This window comes from Typopeltis vanoorti, chromosome 10 (genome assembly GCF_054136105.1).
Source record: "Typopeltis vanoorti isolate ZY-2024b chromosome 10, IOZ_Tvanoo_1.0, whole genome shotgun sequence".
NCBI classification, from domain to species: domain Eukaryota; kingdom Metazoa; phylum Arthropoda; class Arachnida; order Uropygi; family Thelyphonidae; genus Typopeltis; species Typopeltis vanoorti.
In genome coordinates, this window is record NC_143558.1 from 683,110 (window position 1) to 705,440 (window position 22,331).

A 22,331-nucleotide genomic window follows, 5' to 3' on the forward strand; every position below is an offset into this window, starting at 1 on the left:
GATGGGAATTGTGTGTATTATGGTTGATTTGGGTCTCTCGTGATGAGTCTCTTGACTCCATGCAGATTCTTTAAAATAATAATGTCTAGTTAAGTTTTGTAGATCTGAAAAATGCATATGCAAAGTGACCAGAGAAAAACTCTTCAAACATTACAATTATATAGAGTAAACGAAAAGTTATACTGAGCAATACATAGTGTCTATATTTAAGCTTATAATCAGCAGTTTGAATTGAAAGAAATACAGACATCATGTAAAATTAGAGGAAAGACATGACTTTAAATATTCAGGAAATGACAATGTATACTAAAAATATTAATTAAAAAAAGCAACTGACAGAATGAAAAAGCAAAAGTTGATCCTTGTTGGGGATCTAAATAGCAGAGTAGGAAATGATTGTCAGACATACAAAAATATTTTGGGAAAATTTGGAGAAAAGTGCAAAGCTAATAACAATAGCAAATACCTGTTGGATTTCTGCTCAGGACATGGACTGGTCATTACTAACACAATGTTCCAACATAAAAATGTGCACAAATTCACATTCAGAGAATATGCAAAGAATAATAAGTCTCATTGACTATGTTATTGTCGATAGTGATGTTTTCTCCCTGGTGCAGGACACTATAGTGTACAGAGGATTTGAAATTGGAAGTGATCACCATTTTGTCTTGAGAGAATAAAATTGAATAGAAGCGAATAAATTTGATTAAAAAGCGAAAAAGGATAACGTGAATAGAAGCTCTCAGCTGTGAACTGAAAATTAAAAAAACTAAAATACACAAACATGATTCAAGAAACAATAAAAGAGTTTGAGAACAGTAACCAAACCTTGGAGATTCAGTGGCAAGCCCTGAAGAAAACACTGATTGATTCAGCCAGAGAGGCATGTGGTGGGGTTAGCTGCAAGGATAGAAAAATCAGAATTCCATGGTGGACACAGGAAGTTAAAGAGGCAGTGAAGGAAAAGAAGAAAGCATATGAAAAGTTCCTGGCAAATAAGTCAGCTTTTGCTCTTAGAGAATACAGAGACAAATGTAAGAAAGCTAAACAAAACAAGACTTTGGCAAGAACATAGAAAATAAATATCAAGAAGGTAGCAAAATATTCTGGAGGTTGTTGAAGAATATTAGTAATGGAGGAAATAGTGCTGTAAAAGGAGTTAGAGATGATAAAGTTGAAAAACTGGAGAAAAAAAGATATCCTTTAAGTATGGAGTAATTATTTTGAAAACTTCCTGAATGAAACAAGCAGCGATGGTGGCACAGTGGTAAAAAACACTCAACAGGCATGCAGTCAGGAATACATATCCATACTTGAAGTAGAAAAAGCCATTAAAGGCTTGAAATGTGGAAAGATAACAGGAGTAGATGATATTTGACCAAAAATGCTGAAGTTTGGTGGTATAAATGTCTTTCAGTGGCTGCACTTCATAGTTCAGAAGGCCTGGACAGAGGGACTAATTTCATATGATTGGAGTAGAGCTCTTATAGTACCCGTATATAAAAAGGAAAATAAAACTGAATGAGAGGATTACTGAGTGTTTCTGGTAAAATTTATGCAAGTATACTTGAGAAACGGTTGAGGAGGATTATGGAAGAGAAGCTTAGTGAAGAACAAGCTGGATTCAGGCAAAATAGAGGCTGTCAGGATCAGATTTTCCCAACTATCAGATGACAGATAGTTGAGAAAGCATGGGAATATAACAGAGATCTGTATTTAAGTTTTGTCGATTTGGAAAAGGCTTATGACAAGGTGCCAAGAGAGAAGTTATTCAAAATGCTGCAGTTATATAGTGTCAATGGGACATTATATCAAGCAATACTTGGTTTTTAATTGAGTTGTAAGTCAGCTGTTAGAATTGAAGGAAATGTAGGAAAGTGGTTTAATATTAAATCTGATGTCATACAAAGTTGTACATTATCCCCTCTGCATTGTCTGCATAATATGAATCACATTATGCAGGAAAGTGGTGTTAAACCTGATATCAAAAATGGAGATGTTAATCTCAGTTCTTTGCTTTATGTGGATGATGTTATACTTCTAAGTAAATCCGCTACAAATCGGCAAGATTCCCTGACTAAATTGAATAACTGTTGTAATAGACATGGTATGAAGGTCAGCATTAAAATGACAAAGACAATGAAAATTGGCACAAGCATTGAAAATATTAACTGCATGATGAATGGAGAACCTATAGAACAAGTAAAACATTTCAGCTACTTAGGCATGATTTTTAGTGAAAATGGTAAATTAAATCTGGAAATAGACAACATAATCAACAAAAGCTGGTATGCTAGGCAGTCAACTGAATAAATTTATATAGAATAAGAGAGAAATCAGCTAAAACACTAAATTAGCTCTATACAAGAGAGCATTCAAACCAATTTTAATTTATGGATCTGAGAGCTGAGTTAGAAGTAAAACACTTGACCAGAGACTAGAGGCTGCAGATATGAGAGTCCTGAGAAAGATTAGGGGCATGAACAGATGGCATCAATGGCAATATCATATTAAAAACAAGGATATCAGGAAAGAATTTGACATTGTTAGCATCTAGTAATGCATTAGCAGAGCTAATCTTAGGTGGTATGGTCACTTAAACAGAATGGGCAAGGAAAGATTAGCTAAAGAAGTGTTCTCTGCCAGGTTGGCAGGAAAAAGACCCAGTGGTAGACAAAGATATAGGTCAATTCATATGGTAAAAAGTGCCTTAGAAGATAGAAATATGAGATCTGACAATGTCAAAGCCTTGAGAAGTAATAGATTGATTTTGAGGAAAATTGTAGATAGAAAGTTAGTAATGATGTAAATTTTTCATGTAGTACTATCATATCCTGTACTCCTCTTGAGGGTATATATATCAGAATTTGGTGATGATGATGATGAAACTTTAATCAATATCTTCCAATATTTCAATAATGTTACATTGCCATCTTCTGGGAACATAAAACTATGATATGTGCACACAGGCACTAACAACAAGCAAATGAGTCTGAAGAAGACAACTGGCATTGGTCCTAGAGTCCTAAACGTGCCCCCCTAGCTGGCCAAATTGGGTTGTCTTGGCTGATGTTCTAATGATGTAAGCGTCCCAAATTTGGGGCAGACTCATGCACCCAAATTTGTTGAGATTTGGGAAGTTTTTTAGCTGACGCTGATTCAAGGAACAATCTTTCATATTTATATTTGCTCGGTGTAGTAAAGTGGCTTTCTTCCAGCGTATTCTGTGGTGGGTATTTAGTGCATGGTCTGCAAGTCCTGAGTGGCTGTTTTGGTGAAACTGGATGTAGTCTTTGTGTTCGGATATCCTGATATGAGCTGTCCTGCCTGTTTGGCCATAGCAGGACAGTTTACAGCTGCAAGGGATCTGGTATACTCCAGGTAGGTCTAGTGGAAGTGGCTGGTCTTTGGTGAAGGGATAAGTGATGCCAATTTCTTATGTGGTTTGTAAAAGGTAGTCAGGTTATATTTTTTTAGGATTTTTGTGAACTTTTCAGATGGCCCTGGATATATGGAATGGTGATAGATTTAGTGTAATCTCTGTTAAGAAGAGGGGGGGGGTTAACTGGTTTTAATATTTTCTGGGGATTGTAGCCATTGGATAAGAAGGTGTTAAGGATATGGTTTAGTTCATTAGTTAGGGCATTGTTTTCTCAACAGATTAATATAGCTCTGTTATATATGGTTTTTGTAATCCCATATTGTTGTGAGGGAGGGTGGTGTGATTGCTGGTGAATGTAAACAGAGAAAGCCAAGGATTCATCAGGCTGGCATGTAAGCAGAGTGTCTAGAAAAGGGAGACTATTGTTGTTTCCTTTTTCCAAAGAGAATAGGGTGGTGATTGTTTAAGTGTGTTAGGAAGTTGTGGAGCGTGTCTAAGCCATGTGGCCAAATAGTGAACACATCATCCGCGTAGCATTGCCAGACAGTAGGTTTTTGTGGGGCTAAGTTTAAGGCTTCAGAGTCTCCATAAAGAAGTTTGCCAGGGGTGAAGAACCCGTGGCTGTACCCTCTATCCATTTGTCAAATTTTCCTTGCCAAACGAAATAGGTTTTGGTAAGGAAATTGTATTTTAATAAATTCTTTCTCTGCTGAAGCGTGAGTGACATCTGAGAGGATCGTCGAAAGGTCATCATTCGGATTAGCGGCAAGCTCTTCCTCTAACGCATCAATAGCCTCATTGGTGTCAGCCAAAAGAACACGGGTGGAGGCAATCTGTTCAGATAGTAGGGCAAAGTAGTGCTGCTAAAAATGTGATGAGCCTTTGGTGACATGAAATTGTAAAATTGAAATTTTACATCACATGTCACCAAAGGCTCATCACCAAAACGCCAGTTGCCTTCTTCAGCTTCTGTTGCTCGTTGTTAGTGCCTCCAGGCACATATCATAGTTTTATGTTTCCAGAAGATGGCAATGTAACATTGCCGAAATATTGTAAGGTATTGATAAAGTTTTTTAATTAATATTTTAGTATAAGTTGTCATTTCCTGAAAAATTTAAAGTCATGTGTAACCAACGTATAATTCTATCTACAAGAATTACATCATCCACGAAGATTCTATCGCAACACAGCAAATTAAAACTGAAAATTTCAAGACAACTGAATCGTTTGACCTTCTTAAAATGCTGCCAGGATAATAAGTTGATCTCGAACTGTGTAAAATTGAAACACCGTTTCATATGGTATCTGCAACCTTCCTATCGATATTGCTAACAATATCAGACTGGATGTAACCAGACTCCTTACCAAAGCTAAACCACCAAAAACCAACCTATCTAAAGAATAACTAAAAGCTCTACAAGAAATGAAGAACAACAGCAAAATAGTAATCACCAAAGCAGATAATGGAAATACCACTGTGGTTCTCAACCAAATGGACTACACAGGTAAGCTTTGAACTTTACTGTTAGATCGTTCTACCTACCTTGGCATTGAATATGATCCCACCGGCTCCCAAATCAGAACACTCCAAAGATTCCTTAAGAAGGTGACTTCTTGGCCTGTAGAAGTGACTAACAAACTATTTAACTCTAGACCCCCCCCCCCCGAATATATGGACTACCAAAAATCCATAAGCAGAATGTGCCATTACGTTCCATTGTGGATGGCAGTGATTCCCCCACGTACAAATTAGCCAAAGTGCTCACACATTATACTGGCAACACACCATCACACATTAAAAACTCAACCCACTTTAAAGCCAGTATAGAGAACCTCTCACTTCAACACACTGACATAATGGTCAGTTTTGATGTGTCCTCCTTATTCACAAATGCCCCACTCAAAGATACCTTAGATGTCATCCAAGAAAAATTTCCTCCCGATATTTCAGCCCTATTTCAGTTTACCATGAACTCAGGCTATTTCGTTTGGCAAGGAAAATTCTACAAACGGATAGAGGGTACAGCCACGGGTTCTCTACCCCTGGCAAACTTCTTTATGGAGACTTTGAAGAAAAAGCCTTAAACTCTGCCCCACAAAATCTACTGTTTTCTCAACCAGCTTTGCTACGTGGATAATGTGTTCGCTATTTGGCCACATGGCTTAGACACGCTCCACAACTTCCTAACACACTTAAACAATCAACACCCCAGAATCCAGTTCTCTTTGGAAAAAGGAAACAACAATAGTTTCCCTTTTCTAGACGCTGATTACATGCCAGCCTGATGAATCCTTGGCTTTCTCTGTTTATATTCACCAGCAATCACACCACCCTCCCTCACAACAACAACATGGGATTACAAAAACCATATATAACAGGGCTAAATTAATCTGTTGAGAAAACAATGCCCTAACTAATGAACTAAACCATATCCTTCACACCTTCTTATCCAATGGCTACAATCCCCAGATAATATTAAAACCAGTTAACCCCCCCCCCTTCTTAACAGAGATTACACTAAATCCATCGCCATTCCATATATCCAGGGCACATCTGAAAAGCTCACAAAAATCCTAAAAAAATATAACCTGACTACCTTTTACAAACCACATAAGAAATTAGCATCACTTATCCCTTCTCCAAAGACCAGCCACTTCCCCTAGACCTACCTGGAGTATACCAGGTCCCTTGCAACTGTTAACTGTCCTGCTATGGCCAAACTGGCAGGACAGCTCATATCAGGATATCCAAACACAAAGACTACATCCAGTTTCACCAAAACAGCCACTCAGGACTTGTGGACCATGCACTAGATACCCACCTCAGAATACGCTGGAAGAAAGCCACTTTACTACACCGTAGCAAATATAAATATGAAAGATTGTTCCTGGAATCAGCCTCAGCTCTGAAAAACTTCCCAAATCTCAACAAATTTGGGTGCATGAGACTGCCCCAGATTTGGGAAGCGTACATCCTTAGATCAGATCAACAGCCAAAACAACCCAATTTAGCCCGCTGGGGGGGGAGGCACCTTTAGGACTCTAGGACCGGACCAACACGTAACATTGCCGAAATATTGGAAGGTATATTGATTGAATTTTTTTAATTAATATTTTAGTATACGTTGTCATTTCCTGAAAAATTTAAAGTCATGTGTGACCAACGTATAAGTTTATCTACAAGAATTAGAGGTAAGACTAGGACACACATTATGAAAAACTTGGCATTAAATCTGATATTAGAATCATAGATATCAAAGTTAGCTCTTTGCTTTATGCAGATTATGTTTTACTCCAAAACACATCCACTGCAAATCTCCTGATTTCTTTAAATTGCATAACAAATGTAACAAATTTGGAATGAAATTTGACAACATAAAGACCAAACTATGAAAATGGACAAGAACATAGAAAACATCAGCTACATTTTGGTTGGAAAATCTATAGAACAAGTAAAATGTTTCAGTTATTTAGCAGAGTTTTTAGTATGGCAAGTTAGATTTAGATATAGACAACAGCATAAGCAATGTTGATATGCTGGAGAGCCAGTTGAATAAACGTATACGAAATAAGAGAGAAATTAGCCAAGTACCACACATGCATTATACAAGACAGTGTTTAAACCAGTTAGTGTTAATTTATGGATCTGAGAGTTGGATTAGAAATAAAGCACTCATTCAGATGCTAGAGACTACAGATATGAGAGCTCTGAGAAAAATGAATTGATTAAACAGATTGCATTAATGGCAGAATCATATTAAAAAGAAGATGTTAGAAAGGAACTGGACATTGTTAGCATTCAAGAATGTGCAGCAGAGCTGATCTAAGTAGTAGTAGGTAGGAGTCACTTAAATAGAATGGGAAAGGCTAGCAAAACAGGTGTTTGATGCAAAGATTGCAGGAAAGATACCCAGAGAAAGACCAAGTCTAGGTAAATTGATTCAGTCAGAAGTACCTTGGAAGTCTTAAATGTTAAATATGACAGTATTGGAGTGCTGACAAGTAATAGACTAATTTGGAGGAAAATGGTGAATAAGAGATTAATGTAAAGTTTATCATATAGTAGCCTAAACACTCCTTGATGGTTCATATCAGGAAATTGATGATGATGACAATCACTAATCAAGTCTCTATCCATCATCACTCCCAGATCTCTCATCTCCTTCACCTCCTTTAAAATTTTTCCATTAATTGTATACTCTGCCTCTCAAACTTTCATATTAAATTTCAAGACCTTGCTTTGCAATATTAAACAGCTAGCTCCACTCATTTACATAGTCTCATAGTCTGTTCAGATCTTCCTGCAAGGCTACAACATCTGCTCTAATTCTCATTAGTCCTGAACTTTACATCATTAGTAAACAGCTGTATATATCTAGTTCAGCTAGCTAATCCCAATGTCATTAATGTACAAGTTAAATAGTAATAATCCAAAAATTCATCACTGTGGCACTCAATTGGTTATAATGTCCTTCCTTTTTTTGGATACTACTTCTCCATACACAACCTGCTGACACCTGTCCAACAGTCAGCTATCCAATTCACTAGTCTGTTATTTATCTAATCCCTCAATGTTTCAATATATCCACCAGCTTGTCATGTGGCAGTCTATCAAAAGCCTTTGAAAAATTTAAGTACACTACTGTATATGCATCTCCTTTATTGAGTGGATTTTTGTCACCTTGTTGTAATATGTAAGTAGATTGCTGAAACATTGCCACACCCATCCCCCCACAGAGTAAAAAAGTTTTAACATGCTATATAAGCTTTGTGGAAATGTGACCGCCTGACTCGAAGGCAGCATACATAAGATAATTCTAGTTCCTACTAGCTGTTTACTCACAGCTGGTGCAAATGTGTTAAGTGATTGCCTCTCCTGAGTTAATGAGTTTTAATTTTTTTTTTACCTTCTTAGATAACTTCATCGCCTGCCTCTTTATCTGTATCAATGTTTTCTTAGTCTGTCATTGAGTGTCTAAAGTGTGACTGTTGCATTTAAACTATTTTCTCGTTATCCAGTAATATTTGTATCTATAATTCACCTCTGAAAGCTACTCTACTTTTATTCTTTAAAAAAAAAAAAAAAATATATATATATATATATATATATATATATTTTTATGAAAAAATTGAATGACTAGAACCGAGATTTAATTAAAAAGGTTTTAATATAAACACACTACTAGTTTCGGCCTGTAACAGCTTTCTTCAGGTGACATTATAAAAGAAAAAACACTAAACATTGAGAGTTAAAAGACTATGAACAACATAGACAGTCTTTATACATAATTAGCATGAAAACGTTGTAGTTGTATTTGAAGCTGTTCTTTCATTTGTTGCATTGTTGGGAGAGTGTGTGCTTGCTGCATCACCTGAACGCCAGTACATGATTACAGCTGAATGACTATCTGGGAGATTGTAGCTTAAGTTGTTATTTAGATGAACAGGATTGAAGATGATTTCTCTCGATTCCACAATTTTTCTCTCTATTTCGTCACTGCAACGGAAGATGTTTGTAGATTTTTCCCAGCAGACTTTGTGACTTTAGTTATCATCATTAGGATTAGCCGAGAAAAGGATATGACTTGATAATGCACTTGCTCACTGTCTCTTGTAAGTAATGTCTCTCATGTGTTCTTCCATACGTATTTCGACAGATTTGTCTGTCTGCCCGAAATAAGGAATATCGCAGTCACATAATATTTTATATACGCCAGGGTATTTGAGTTGATGATGACAAGGTTTTGGGTGGCTAATTAAGGAACGGATCTTTGGAAGTGGAGTGAACAAGGTTCTGATATTGTATTTTTTTTAGAACTTTTGCTAATTTATGTGAAACAGTACTTATGTAAGGAATAGATATATTGCTTTTGAATCTATTTGTTTCTTCTGAGTGATGTCTAGGAGGATTAAGAAGGAATTTGTTAATGATTTTCTTGGAATATCCATTAACTTCGAAAGAAGTTTTCAGATGGTTTATTTCTGTAAGCAGTTCATTTGGATCATCAAGAAGAGAATGGGCTCTATGTCCCAAGGTGGAAATTATTCCAAGCTTATGAGGAGGGAAATGATGGGACTGACTGTGCAGATATCTGTTGGTATGTGTGGGTTTTCTATATATCGATATTTTTAGTTTACCAGACAGGTATTTCGGGCAAACAGACAAATCTGTCGAAATGCGTATGGAAGAACACATGAGAGACAGCGAGCAAGTGCATTATCAAGTCATATCCTTTTCTCGGCTAATCCTAATGATGATAACCAAAGTCACAAAATCTGCTGGGAAAAATCTACAAACATCTTCCGTTGCAGTGACGAAATAGAGAGAAAAATTGTGGAATCGAGAGAAATCATCTGAAATCCTGTTCATCTAAATAACAACTTAAGCTACAACCTCCCAGATAGTCATTCAGCTGTAATCATGTGCTGGCGTTCACGTGATGCAGAAAGTACACACTCTCCCAACAATGCAAAAAATGAAAGAACAGCTTCAAATACAACTACAACGTTTTCATGCTAATTATGTATAAAGACTGTCTATGTTGTTCATAGTCTTTTAACCCTCAATGTTTAGTGTTTTTTCTTTTATAATGTCACCTGAAGAAGGCTGTTACAGGCCGAAACTAGTAGTATGTTTATATTAAAACCTTTTTAATTAAATCTCGGTTCTAGTCATTCAATTTTTTCATAAAACTATGTATGTTAACCGAGTCAAAGATCATTCTGTCATATATATATATATATATATATATATTAAGGGTGCTTAAGGGTCAAAGCTGTATAACTCAGAGAAGACCTCCACATAGCCTTTAAAGGAATGCGGAGAACCGACCAGGGATTCTGACCTAATGTCCAATCCTCACCTTCTCGTGGTGCACCCTGTTGGGTATCTACTTGGATACTGAACGAACGAGGATGGGCTGCAATTTGGGATTTAGCCGACCAAATTGTATTCTTATTGGTTAAACCAAAATAAAAAATGATGGTACGACATGACAAAATTTCATGCCGGCTGGGGCGTCACCCGGTTAAACTGGGCCCCCTGTTGTTTTTCACCAGGAAACCAGGGCGAACAGCGAAAAGTCAGCTACTGGAACAAATCTGAAAACAAACCCCAACTCAACATCACCAGAGTTAAAGATCGGTACTATCAACATAAGAAGCCTGAATGGCAAAGAAATGGAGCTAGCTCAGGAATTAGATACTTACCAGATCGACATAATAGGGGTGACTGAAACAAAAAAGACAAAAACTGGTGAGATTTTTCTGAGCAATAAATACAAAATGTTTTATTCAGGTAATGACAATCAAGGAAAAGGAGTAGCCATAGTATTCAACACAAAATACGAGGCTAATCTTCTTGAATGGCAGTCAGTCTCAAGTAGAGTAATGTGGGCAAATATGAGAATGGGGAAACTGGACAATGAGACTTATTGTGAGTATGGTCCCACAGAAGGTTCTACTAAGGTAGAAGTGGAGAAATTTTTTGAGGCTTTAGAAAAAGCAACTGACACAATGAAAAAGGAAAAGTTGGTCCTTGTTGGGGATCTAAATAGCAGAGTAGGAAATGATTGTGAGTCATACAAAAATATATTGGGAAAATTTGAAGAAAAGAACAAAGCTAATAATAATGGCAAATATCTGTTGGATTTCTGCTCAGGACGTGGACTGGTTATTACTAACACCATGTTCCAACATAAAAATGTGCACAAATTCACATCGAGAGAAGAGGCAAGGAATAAGAAAAGTCTCATTGACTATGTTATTGTTGATAGTGATGTTTTCTCCCTGGTGCAGGACACCAGAGTGTACAGAGGATTTGAAATTAGAAGTGATCACTATTTAGTCTTGAGCAGGATAAAATTGAATTTCATATTGAAAAGAATAACATGTAAGAAATTTTTAAAGCGAATAAAAGTTGAGCAGCTCTCAGATGTGAACTGTAGACTAAAATACACAAAGATTATTGAAGAAAAAATGAAAGAGTTTGAAAACAGGAATCAAACCTTGGAGATTCAGTGGCAAACTCTAAAGAAAACATTGATTGATTCTGCCAGAGAGGCATGTGGTGAGGTTGTTGGCAAGGATAAAAAAATCAGAACTCTCTGGTGGACACAGGAAGTTAAAGAGGCAGTGAAGGAAAAGAAGAAAGCATATCAAAAGTTCCTGTCAAATAAGTCTGCTCGTGCTCTTAGAGAATACAGAGACAAATGCAAGAATGCTAAACACTGTGTAAAACTAGCTAAACAAAAGTCATTCGAGGACTTTGGCAAGAATATAGAAAATAAATATCAAGAAGGTGGCAAAATATTCTGGTGGTTGTCGAAGAAGCTCAGAAATGGAGGAAAGAGTGCTGTAAAAGATGATAAAGGTGAAAAGGATATCAGGAGAAAAGGATATCCTTGAAGTATGAAGTAATTACTTTGAAAAACTGCTAAACGAAACAAGCAGTGATGACAGCACAGTATTAAAAAACACTGACCAGGTATGCAGTTAGGAATTCATATCCATACTTGAAGTAGAAAAAGCCATCAAAGGCTTAAAATGTGGAAAGGCAGCAGGAGTAGATGATATTCGACCAAAAATACTAAGTATGGTGGTATAAGAGTCTTACAGTGGCTACACTGCATAGTTCAGAAGGCTTGGACAGAGGGATGAATTCCCGATGATTGGAGTAGAGCTCTCATAGCACCCATATATAAAAAGGGAAATAAAACTGAATGCGAGAATTACAGAGGTATTTCCCTACTCAGTGTTCCTGGCAAGATCTATACAAGTATACTTGAGAAACGGTTGAGAAGAATTGTGGAAGAAAAGCTTGGTGAAGAACAAGGCCAAATAGAGGCTGTTGGGATCAGATCTTCACTTTACGACAATTGGTCTAGAAAGCATGGGAATATAACAGAGATCTGTATTTAAGTTTTGTCGATTTGGAAAAGGTTTATGACAAGGTGCCAAGAGAGAAGGTATTCAATATGCTACAGTTATATGGTGTCAATAAGGCATTATATCAAGCAATACTTAGTCTTTATTTGAGTTGTAAGTCAGCAGTTAGAATTGAAGGAAGTACAGGAAGATGGTTTAATGTTAAATCTGGTGTGAGACAGGGATGTACATTATCCCCTCTGTTATTCATTATCTATATGGATCACATTATGAAGGAAAGTGGTATTAAACATGATATCAAAATTGGAGATGTTAATGTCAGCTCTTTGCTTTATGCGGATGATGTTAATAAATCCACTACAAGTCTGCAAGATTCTCTGACTAAATTGAATAGCTGTTGTAATAGATATGGTATGAAGGTCAGCAATAAAAAGACAAAGACAATGAAAATAAACAGAATCATTGAAAATGTCAACTGTGAATGGAGAACCTATGGAACAAGTGAAACATTTCAGCTACTTAGGCACGATTTTTACTGAAGATGGTAAATTAAATATAGAAATAGACAACAGAATCAGCAAAGCTGGTATGGTGGGAAGTCAATTGGATAAATTCATATGGAATAAGAGAGAAATTAGTCGGGACACTAAATTAGATGTATACAAGACAGTGTTCAAACCAGTTTTAACTTATGGATCTGAGAGCTGGGTCAAAAGTAAAACACTTGACCAAAGACTAGAGACGGTAGACATGAGAGTCCTGAGAAAGATTATAGGCATGAACAGATGGCATCAATGGCAATATCATATTAAAAATGAGGATATTAGGAAAGAACTTGACATTGTCAACATCCAGGAATGTGTTAGCAGAGCTAATCTCAGGTGGTTTGCCCATTCTGTTTAATCTCACTTAAACAGAAGAAAGATTAGCAAATCAAGTGTTCTCTGCCAGGTTGGCAGCAAAAGGACCCAGAGGAAGACCAAGATATAGGTGGATTGATATGGTACAAAGTGCCTTAGACGATAGAAATATAAAATCTCATAACGTTAGTCTTGACAAGTTACAGACTGATTTGGAGGAAAATTATAGATTGGAAGTTAATAATGTTGTAATTTTTTTTGATGTAGTACTATCATATCCTGTACACCCCATTGAGGGTTCATGGCAGGAATTTGATGATCATGATGATGATGATATATATATTATGTAAAAATATATTAGGTTATGTTTTAACATATATTTAACTGTGTATAATGAGAAAAAAGAAGAATTGGTCTAAATGCATAGCTTATGGTATATTCAGTTATTTATTATGTCTCCAAGATTATTTCTATGGGTTAATTTATATTGGATGTGTTATGTGAACAATAGTTATTTGCTGATTCACAAAATACTGATGACAACTTATATACCAACTCCAATTGATCTTTCCATAATTCAAGTATACCTTCCAACAACTAATTCAGAAGATCATAAGATAGAAGAGTCAGATGAACAACTAAAAGAACTAATAACATCAGTTAAAGATAAGCCATGAAATATCTTTCAGGAAAAAAAAAGGGGAAATATTCAGTTTTTTGCTGATGCAAAATTAGGTAGAGTAATAGTTAAGGCAGTGTGGAGAGCTTATAGAGTACAGTATTTAAATAGGCTGTCAGTCTGGGCAAAAGATAATGGATGTCAGTTTAATGTGGAGAAATGTAAAATTATGCATTTTTGGATAAATTGATTACAAGCTCTGTATTACATTGATGGAACTGTACTCCACAAACTTGATAAAGCCAGTGATTTGGGAATAGTCGTAGATTGAAAATTGAAGTTTAGAGGGCATTTGCTAAAGTAGCCAGGGTAGCCCACGATTATTATAACTTAGGACAATTTAATTTGCATTCCCATCAAGTGAAGAAGTCAACCAAGGTTTCTTAATAACAAAAAAGAATAACCACCTTTTTGCAACCTATGCTGTCACTCACTTATAGAAAATCATGGGTTAGCCATTAAATTGTTTCTGGCTGTGACTTTGAAAGTTTTTTCATAATCAGTACTGAATTTAATTGTCAATTTAGTTATTCATATAAGATATGATATTTTGTGAGCTTCTCTAATTGAGATAGGAATCATTAAATTTAAGTTTTAATTTAAAGTTTCTCTCAAAATTAGTGTGTGGTTTATTAAACAGCTTATCAACATTGAAAAATAAACATTACTATGAACTTAAATTACTTTATGATGGATATAATTATTTTATATCTATATTTTGATGTAACAGTAATTATTCTTTTGATTATTTTTTAGATTTACCAGGTAATGTTCTACTTGCCTCACACAGTGACCTGTAATTGGCATCCCAAAATCTGCTCCTTAGTGACTGCAGATGAGGTAAATTTCAATAATATGCCATATAATCGTAATGCACTTAATAACCTTAACCTAATAATAATAACCTTACATTGCTTATTTTTTTTTATTTAATTGAAAAAAATAAAAAATAAAAATAGGGGTGCTTAAGGGTCAAAGCTGTATAACTGACAGGAGACCTCCACATAGCCTTTCAAGGAATGCGGAGAACCGACCAGGGATTCTGACCTAATGTCCAATCCTCACCTTCTCGTGGTGCACCCTGTTGGGTATCTACTTTGATACTGAACGAACGAGGATGGGCTGGCAATTTGGAATTTAGCCGACCAAATTGTATTCTTATTGGTTAAACCAAAATAAAAAATGATGGTACGACATGACAAAATTTCATGCCGGCTGGGGCGTCGCCCGGTTAAACTGGGCCCCCTGTTGTTTTTCACCAGGAAACCAGGGCGAACAGCGAAAAGTCAGCTACTGGAACAAATCTGAAAACAAACCCCAACTCAACATCACCAGAGTTAAAGATCGGTACTATCAACATAAGAAGCCTGAATGGCAAAGAAATGGAGCTAGCTCAGGAATTAGATACTTACCAGATCGACATAATAGGGGTGACTGAAACAAAAAAGACAAAAACTGGTGAGATTTTTCTGAGCAATAAATACAAAATGTTTTATTCAGGTAATGACAATCAAGGAAAAGGAGTAGCCATAGTATTCAACACAAAATACGAGGCTAATCTTCTTGAATGGCAGTCAGTCTCAAGTAGAGTAATGTGGGCAAATATGAGAATGGGGAAACTGGACAATGAGACTTATTGTGAGTATGGTCCCACAGAAGGTTCTACTAAGGTAGAAGTGGAGAAATTTTTTGAGGCTTTAGAAAAAGCAACTGACACAATGAAAAAGGAAAAGTTGGTCCTTGTTGGGGATCTAAATAGCAGAGTAGGAAATGATTGTGAGTCATACAAAAATATATTGGGAAAATTTGAAGAAAAGAACAAAGCTAATAATAATGGCAAATATCTGTTGGATTTCTGCTCAGGACGTGGACTGGTTATTACTAACACCATGTTTTAACATAAAAATGTGCACAAATTCACATCGAGAGAAGAGGCAAGGAATAAGAAAAGTCTCATTGACTATGTTATTGTTGATAGTGATGTTTTCTCCCTGGTGCAGGACACCAGAGTGTACAGAGGATTTGAAATTAGAAGTGATCACTATTTAGTCTTGAGCAGGATAAAATTGAATTTCATATTGAAAAGAATAACATGTAAGAAATTTTTAAAGCGAATAAAAGTTGAGCAGCTCTCAGATGTGAACTGTAGACTAAAATACACAAAGATTATTGAAGAAAAAATGAAAGAGTTTGAAAACAGGAATCAAACCTTGGAGATTCAGTGGCAAACTCTGAAGAAAACATTGATTGATTCTGCCAGGGAGAGGCATGTGGTGAGGTTGTGTGCAAGGATAAAAAAATCAGAACTCCCTGGTGGACACAGGAAGTTAAAGAGCCAGTGAAGAAAAAGAAGAAAGCATATCAAAAGTTCCTGGCAAATAAGTCAGCTTTTACTCTTACAGAATACAGAGACAAATGTAAGAAAGCTAAACAGTGTGTAAAACTAGCTAAACAAAAGTCATGGGAGGACTTTGGCAAGAATATAGAAAATAAATATCAAGAAGGTGGCAGAATATTCTGGAGGTTGTTGAAGAAGCTTAGGAATGGAGGAAAGAGTGCTGTAAAATGGGTTAGAGATGATAAAGGTGACATGAAAACAGGAGAAAAAGATATCCTTGAAGTATGGAGTAATTACTTCTGCTCAATGAAACAAGCAGTGATGACTGCCCAGCGGTAAAAAATACTGACCAGGCATGCAGTCAGGAATACATATCCATACTTGAAGAAGAAAAAGCCATCAAAGGCTTGAAATGTAGAAAGGCAGCAGGAGTAGATGATATTCAACCAGAAATGCTGAAGTATGGTGGTATAAAAGTCTTACAGTGGCTACACTGCATAGTTCAGAAAGCCTGGACAGAGGGACGAATTGCTGATGATTGGAGTAGAGCTCTCATAGTACCCATATATAAAAAGGGAAATAAAACTGAATGTGAGAATTACAGAGGTATTTCCCTAGTGAGTGTTCCTGGCAAGATCTATGCAAGTATACTTGAGAAATGGTTGAGAAGAATTGTGGAAGAAAAGCTTGGTGAAGAACAAGCTGGATTCAGGCCAAATAGAGGCTGTCAGGATCAGATCTTCACTTTACGACAAATAGTCGAGAAAGCATGGGAATATAACAAAGATCTGTATTTAAGGTTTGTCGATTTGGAAAAGGCATATGACAAGGTGCGAAGAGAAAAGCTATTTAATACGCTGCAGTTATATGGTGTCAATGGGGCATTATATCAAGCAATACTTAGTCTTTAATTGAGTTGTAAGTCAGCAGTTAGAATTGAAGGAAGTACAAGAAGATGGTTTAATGTTAAATCTGGTGTGAGACAAGGATGTACATTATCCCCCTCTGTTATTCATTATCTATATGGATCACATTATGAAGGAAAGTGGTATTAAACCTGATATCAAAATTGGAGATGTTAATGTCAGCTCTTTGCTTTATGCGGATGATGTTATACTTATAAATAAATCCGCTACAAGTCTGCAAGATTCTCTGACTAAATTGAATAGCTGTTGTAATAGATATGGTATGAAGGTCAGCAATAAAAAGACAAAGACAATGAAAATAGGCAGAATCATTGAAAATGTCAACTGTGTTGTGAATGGAGAACCTGTGGAACAAGTAAAACATTTCAGCTACTTAGGCATGATTTTTACTGAAGATGGTAAATTAAATATAGAAATAGACAACAGAATCAGCAAAGCTAGTATGGTGGGAAGTCAATTGAATAAATTCATATTGAATAAGAGAGAGATTAGTCGGAACTGTAAATAAGCTGTATACAAGACAGTGTTCAAACCAGTTTTAACTTATGGATCTGAGAGTTGGGTCAGAAGTAAAACACTTGACCAAAGACTAGAGACTGCAGATATGAGAGTCCTGAGAAAGATTAGAGGCGTGAACAGATGGCATCAGTGGCAATGTCATATTAAAAATGAGGATATTAGGAAAGAACTTGACATTGTCACCATCCAGGAATGCGTTAGCAGATCTAATCTCAGGTGGTATGGTCACTTAAATAGAATGGGAGAGGAAAGATTAGCAAAACAAGTGTTCTCTGCCATTATATACTAATATGCCAATTAGTCACCATAGGACAGGTAATAAAGGGCAGAGAAAAGCATATGGAATGAATAATCTATTTTTCAGACAACAAAATTGCTGTCCTGGTTTTGCCACAAGTGACTTGTTGCATCATTAATGAATAGTGCTTTTGCTCTCCATTCAGTAACTCTTGAATTTAAATCTACTGCAGGATTGGATGTTTGTGAATGACTTTAGGTTGTAGATGAATTTCATTGCTTAAAGATTTGAAATTACTTGAAAAAGTTCCAATTTTGGTCGCAGAGATCATTTCCAGATTACTTAATTCATAGTTCATCATATTAGTGTACTATAAGTTTACAACCATGTATTTGAGTTTGGGAAAAAAATTAATTACTTTTGTTAAAATTAAATGAATTAAACTACCATTAATTGAAAACAAAAATAAGAATCAGAACAGTTTTGTATTTTTTTCTTTTCAAACTTAATGTTGTGAATAACTTAGCTTAAGCAAGTTAAGTTTCCTTAGAAATATGTCTGATGACAGCAAATTTAGCAGCCACTAAATTTGTAGCTGCAGATTGACGAATAATAAAAGAGGGGTAAAGTGAAAAACAACATAGTTTTATTGCTTCCACCTTCCCTTGCTCTTTTGTCAGATTTGAAGTTAACATGTGTTATCTACATTTCAACCAAGGCTCAGTATATCTTCAGAAGTGTTAAGTGATACTTGACCAAAGTCTGTCGTGAGTTAACCCCCAGTATTTATATATTTTTCGGAAACGTTTTTTTAATAATGGAAATGTGGCTTAGAACTAGGACTTTGAAACGAAGAACAAATGAAACAGGTAATGCTAACCCTAATTGTAATTATTATTTTTATTATTATTATTATTCAGGCCTCCATGGAATCAAATGACTCATCGTGGGAGGTCCCCCCCCCTAAGAAACACAAAGTCTATCATACCACTCCTTAAACTCATTGACCGTTCTCGCTCTCACCGCTCCATCAGGCAATGCATTCCACGGTCCAACCACCCTCCATGCAAAGAAACCACTCCTCACCCTCTTGCTCACAGTTTCCTTTCGTTACTTCCAGGGATGGCCTTTTGTCATCACTCCTTCCCGCTGTTCAACCAAGCGAAAGAACTCCCCAGTGTCAACCCTGTAACCACCTCTCAACAGTTTAAAAGTCTCACTCATATCACCTCTCCTTCTTCTATCCACCAAACTCTGCAGTCCACATTCCCTCAGCCAATCCTCATAACTATCCTTGTACAGTCCTGAAACCATCTTTGTATCCTTTCCACAGTTAATTTATCCCCTTTAAATCCTGGGGACCAAATCTGAGAACAAAAGTCCAAGTGTGGTCTGATCAGAGACTTATACAATAGAATGATAACCCACTTATCTCTGCAGATCAGTGTCCTTCTCATAATTGCAGCAATCCTCTGTGTTACCTTCACCACCTTTACAATATATCCCCTAAACTTCAGGTTTCTATCAATCAACCCCAGATCTCTTGTCTCCCCTACTTCCTCCAGTATAACTCCTCCCATAGAGTATGCAGTATCCCATCGATGTTTCCCAAACCTCAAGATACATTTTGCTGCATTAAACTCACACCCCCATTCATTTGCCCATCTATCTAGCTTATTCAAATCCTCTTGCAGGGCTACCACATCTGCACTATTACTAATAATCCTTCCCATTTTTGCATCATCTGCAGACAACTGAATATCCCCTTCCAATCCACGGCAATGTCATTAATATAAAGGTTAAACAGTATAGGTCCTAGTACTGAGCCCTCTGGGACCTCACTTGTAACCCTCTGTCTCCTTGAAACTGCTCCACCATACACAACTCTCTGATACCTATCAGGCAGCCAATCCTGAATCCAGTTGACAAATCTGACATCCAGACCCGTGTGCTGCAACTTAAATATCAGCTTATCATGTGGCACCCTGTCAAATGCCTTTGCTAAGTCTAAGAAAATTGCAGTATATGCCTTTCCCTCAGCTAATGTTCATGTAACTTTATTATAAAAGGCTAGCATATTGCTAAAACAAGAGTGCCCTTTCACAAATCCATGTTGGCTCTCACAGATAACATTACCCTCTTCTGCCCAATGCTGTATACGGTCCCTCACTACTTTCTCCAAGATCTTAACAACTACTGATGACACACAGACTGGCCTATAATTAGACACTTCCAGTCTGTTACCACCCTTATGCAATGGCACTATCTTACCTTCCTTCCATTCACTGGGCACCTTTGCGCTTTCATTGAAAAGCCAGGTTAAAGGCACTGTCAGTTCCCTAGCACATTCTCTCAAAACTCGTTGTGAAGTACCATCCAGTCCCAAAGCTTTACTGACTAAACCTCGAACCAGCTCTATATCTCTAGTATTAAAACTGACTCCTCTAGGATAAAATACTCCAATAAAGTTCATTGAACAATTCCACTATGTCCTCTGCATCATCAGTCACTCTATTCCCATTTTTATCCCACAATATTATTCTTCCACAGTCATTTCTCCTCCTACTGGCCACATAGCTAAAAAATTCCCTAGGATTTTCTTTGGATCTTAGGGCCAATCTCCTCTTATATTCCAGTTTCACTTTCCTTACCACACTAGTCACTCTTCTGGCCTGTGTCTTATATTCTTCATGCATCTTCTCTTTACCTGTCTCCTTATATCTCTTCCATAGCCTCTTTTTCGCATGCAATTCCTGTTTAATATTGTTTGTCATCCACTTTACTCCAAATTATATCCTCTTCTTCACTCGTGGTATACAACTTACCATTGCTGCTAACAAATATTCTTTCACAATTTCCCACTCACTAATGATATCCCGGCCTTCCAATTCCTCCCTCCATGAATCTTCCCGAAGTTGACGTCTAAGACTATTATAATCACCTGCATTATAATTCCATATAAGTTCCCATCTCTTTGATACTCCTGCATGTCTATTCATTTTCCAAGTCAAAACCATATGGTCACTCTCTCCAACTGATGGGAGAGATGTCAACTCAGTTATTATCAACTCTTCTGATGCTACAACCAAATCCAAAACTCTTGAACCTCTTGTTCCCTCTGTAACATGTTGCCTAAGACATTTGTCCCTCAAGAATTCTAGAAATTCCATTCCCCCTATTGCTACATGCATCTTCCTCTCTCCAATTTATACTGCTGTAGTTAAAATCTCCATTAACAATCATTCTTCTTGCACTTGCCAACTTAGCTGTCTAAACATTTCCTGGTCCCCATTCTCTGTGCTCCTGGGTTTGTAGCAACATCCCACTAATTATCCTGTCTTGCCTACCTCTTCCTCACACCATATGCTCTCAAAATCATTTGTCTCACTTCCTTCCAAAGCATCCACTCTTAGAGGATATAGGTCATCACTTATCATAAGCAGTACCCCACCACCACGCTTTCCCCTCCTATCCTGACGAAAAATGCTATACCCAGCAACTTCTATTCCTGTTATTATATCCCCTTCTGTCAATCACATCTCAGTGATCCCAATAATTTTTGGCCAGGCTAATGCTATCTGCACCACCAATTCCTCTCCTTTATTCCAGATACTCCTGGCATTAGTATAAAGCATGTAAATGCCATTGTTTCTATACCCAGCATTATCCCTTCTAGATTCCACTGGGCTCAGTATTACCTGACATCGTCTCCCTTCTCCCAAGTATCCATTCCCACAAGAGGCCACCCCTGCTATCATGCTCCCTGGGACACACTGACTCGTTCAGAACAGCAATCTCTCCAGATGCCTACTTCCTTCCTCATTCAAATGCAAGCGGTCTCTTGCATACAATTCCTCTCTTTCCTCAAACGCACTCCAAGCATCCACATATACCAGTCCTCTCTTGTCACACATTCTCGATATTATGCCATTCAATATCACCGCTCTTCTGCTCAGCTCATCATTATTCATACCTAGGCAACATGCACACTATTTTTCCTCTCTCTGTCTTCTTCCGTGAAGTATGATATATAACTAAATACAGTAATGAAAACTTAGCTTCATTTTGTCTTCCATCGCTATGCATTCGATTCAGACGGTAACCAAAATATATTATATCGCGACAGCAACTAACTTCCAAAAAAACAACCACTGAAGTACACTCATATTCAGAGAAACAATTTTGCACTCAAAAATGTAGAAAAACGGGGAGAAAAATGGACTATTTGCCGATTAAAAATCACTTTCTTCTGCACAGCTCAAATTCACCGCCACATGCTATGGCAACGCTAGCGATACGTGTTGTAACGGCCAGTAAATCTGATACTATTAAAGTAGAAGAAACAAACAGTTCAAAGAAAAAATACAGTAGGAAATATAACAGTTCATATTTCGAATTCAGGTTTACTTGGTGTGGAGATGAAAGTGAACAGAAACCTCAATGTGTTTTGTGTTATGAAGTGTTGTTGAACGAGTACATGAAACCTGCGAAACTCCGACG

The 22,331-nt window shown here is 36.9% G+C and overlaps 1 protein-coding gene across 3 annotated transcripts in view; it reads left to right on the top strand.

The window, feature by feature from the left end:
• Positions 1 to 22,331, top strand: part of LOC150102123 (tRNA (32-2'-O)-methyltransferase regulator THADA-like) — a 694,369-nt gene that overhangs the window by 570,036 nt on the left and 102,002 nt on the right. For all 3 annotated transcript variants that reach the window (XM_090398691.1, XM_090398692.1, XM_090398693.1), the window contains one exon: positions 14,567 to 14,650. In XM_090398691.1, the coding sequence (XP_090254817.1) occupies positions 14,567 to 14,650 (84 nt within the window). The remainder of the gene's footprint in view (positions 1 to 14,566; positions 14,651 to 22,331) is intronic.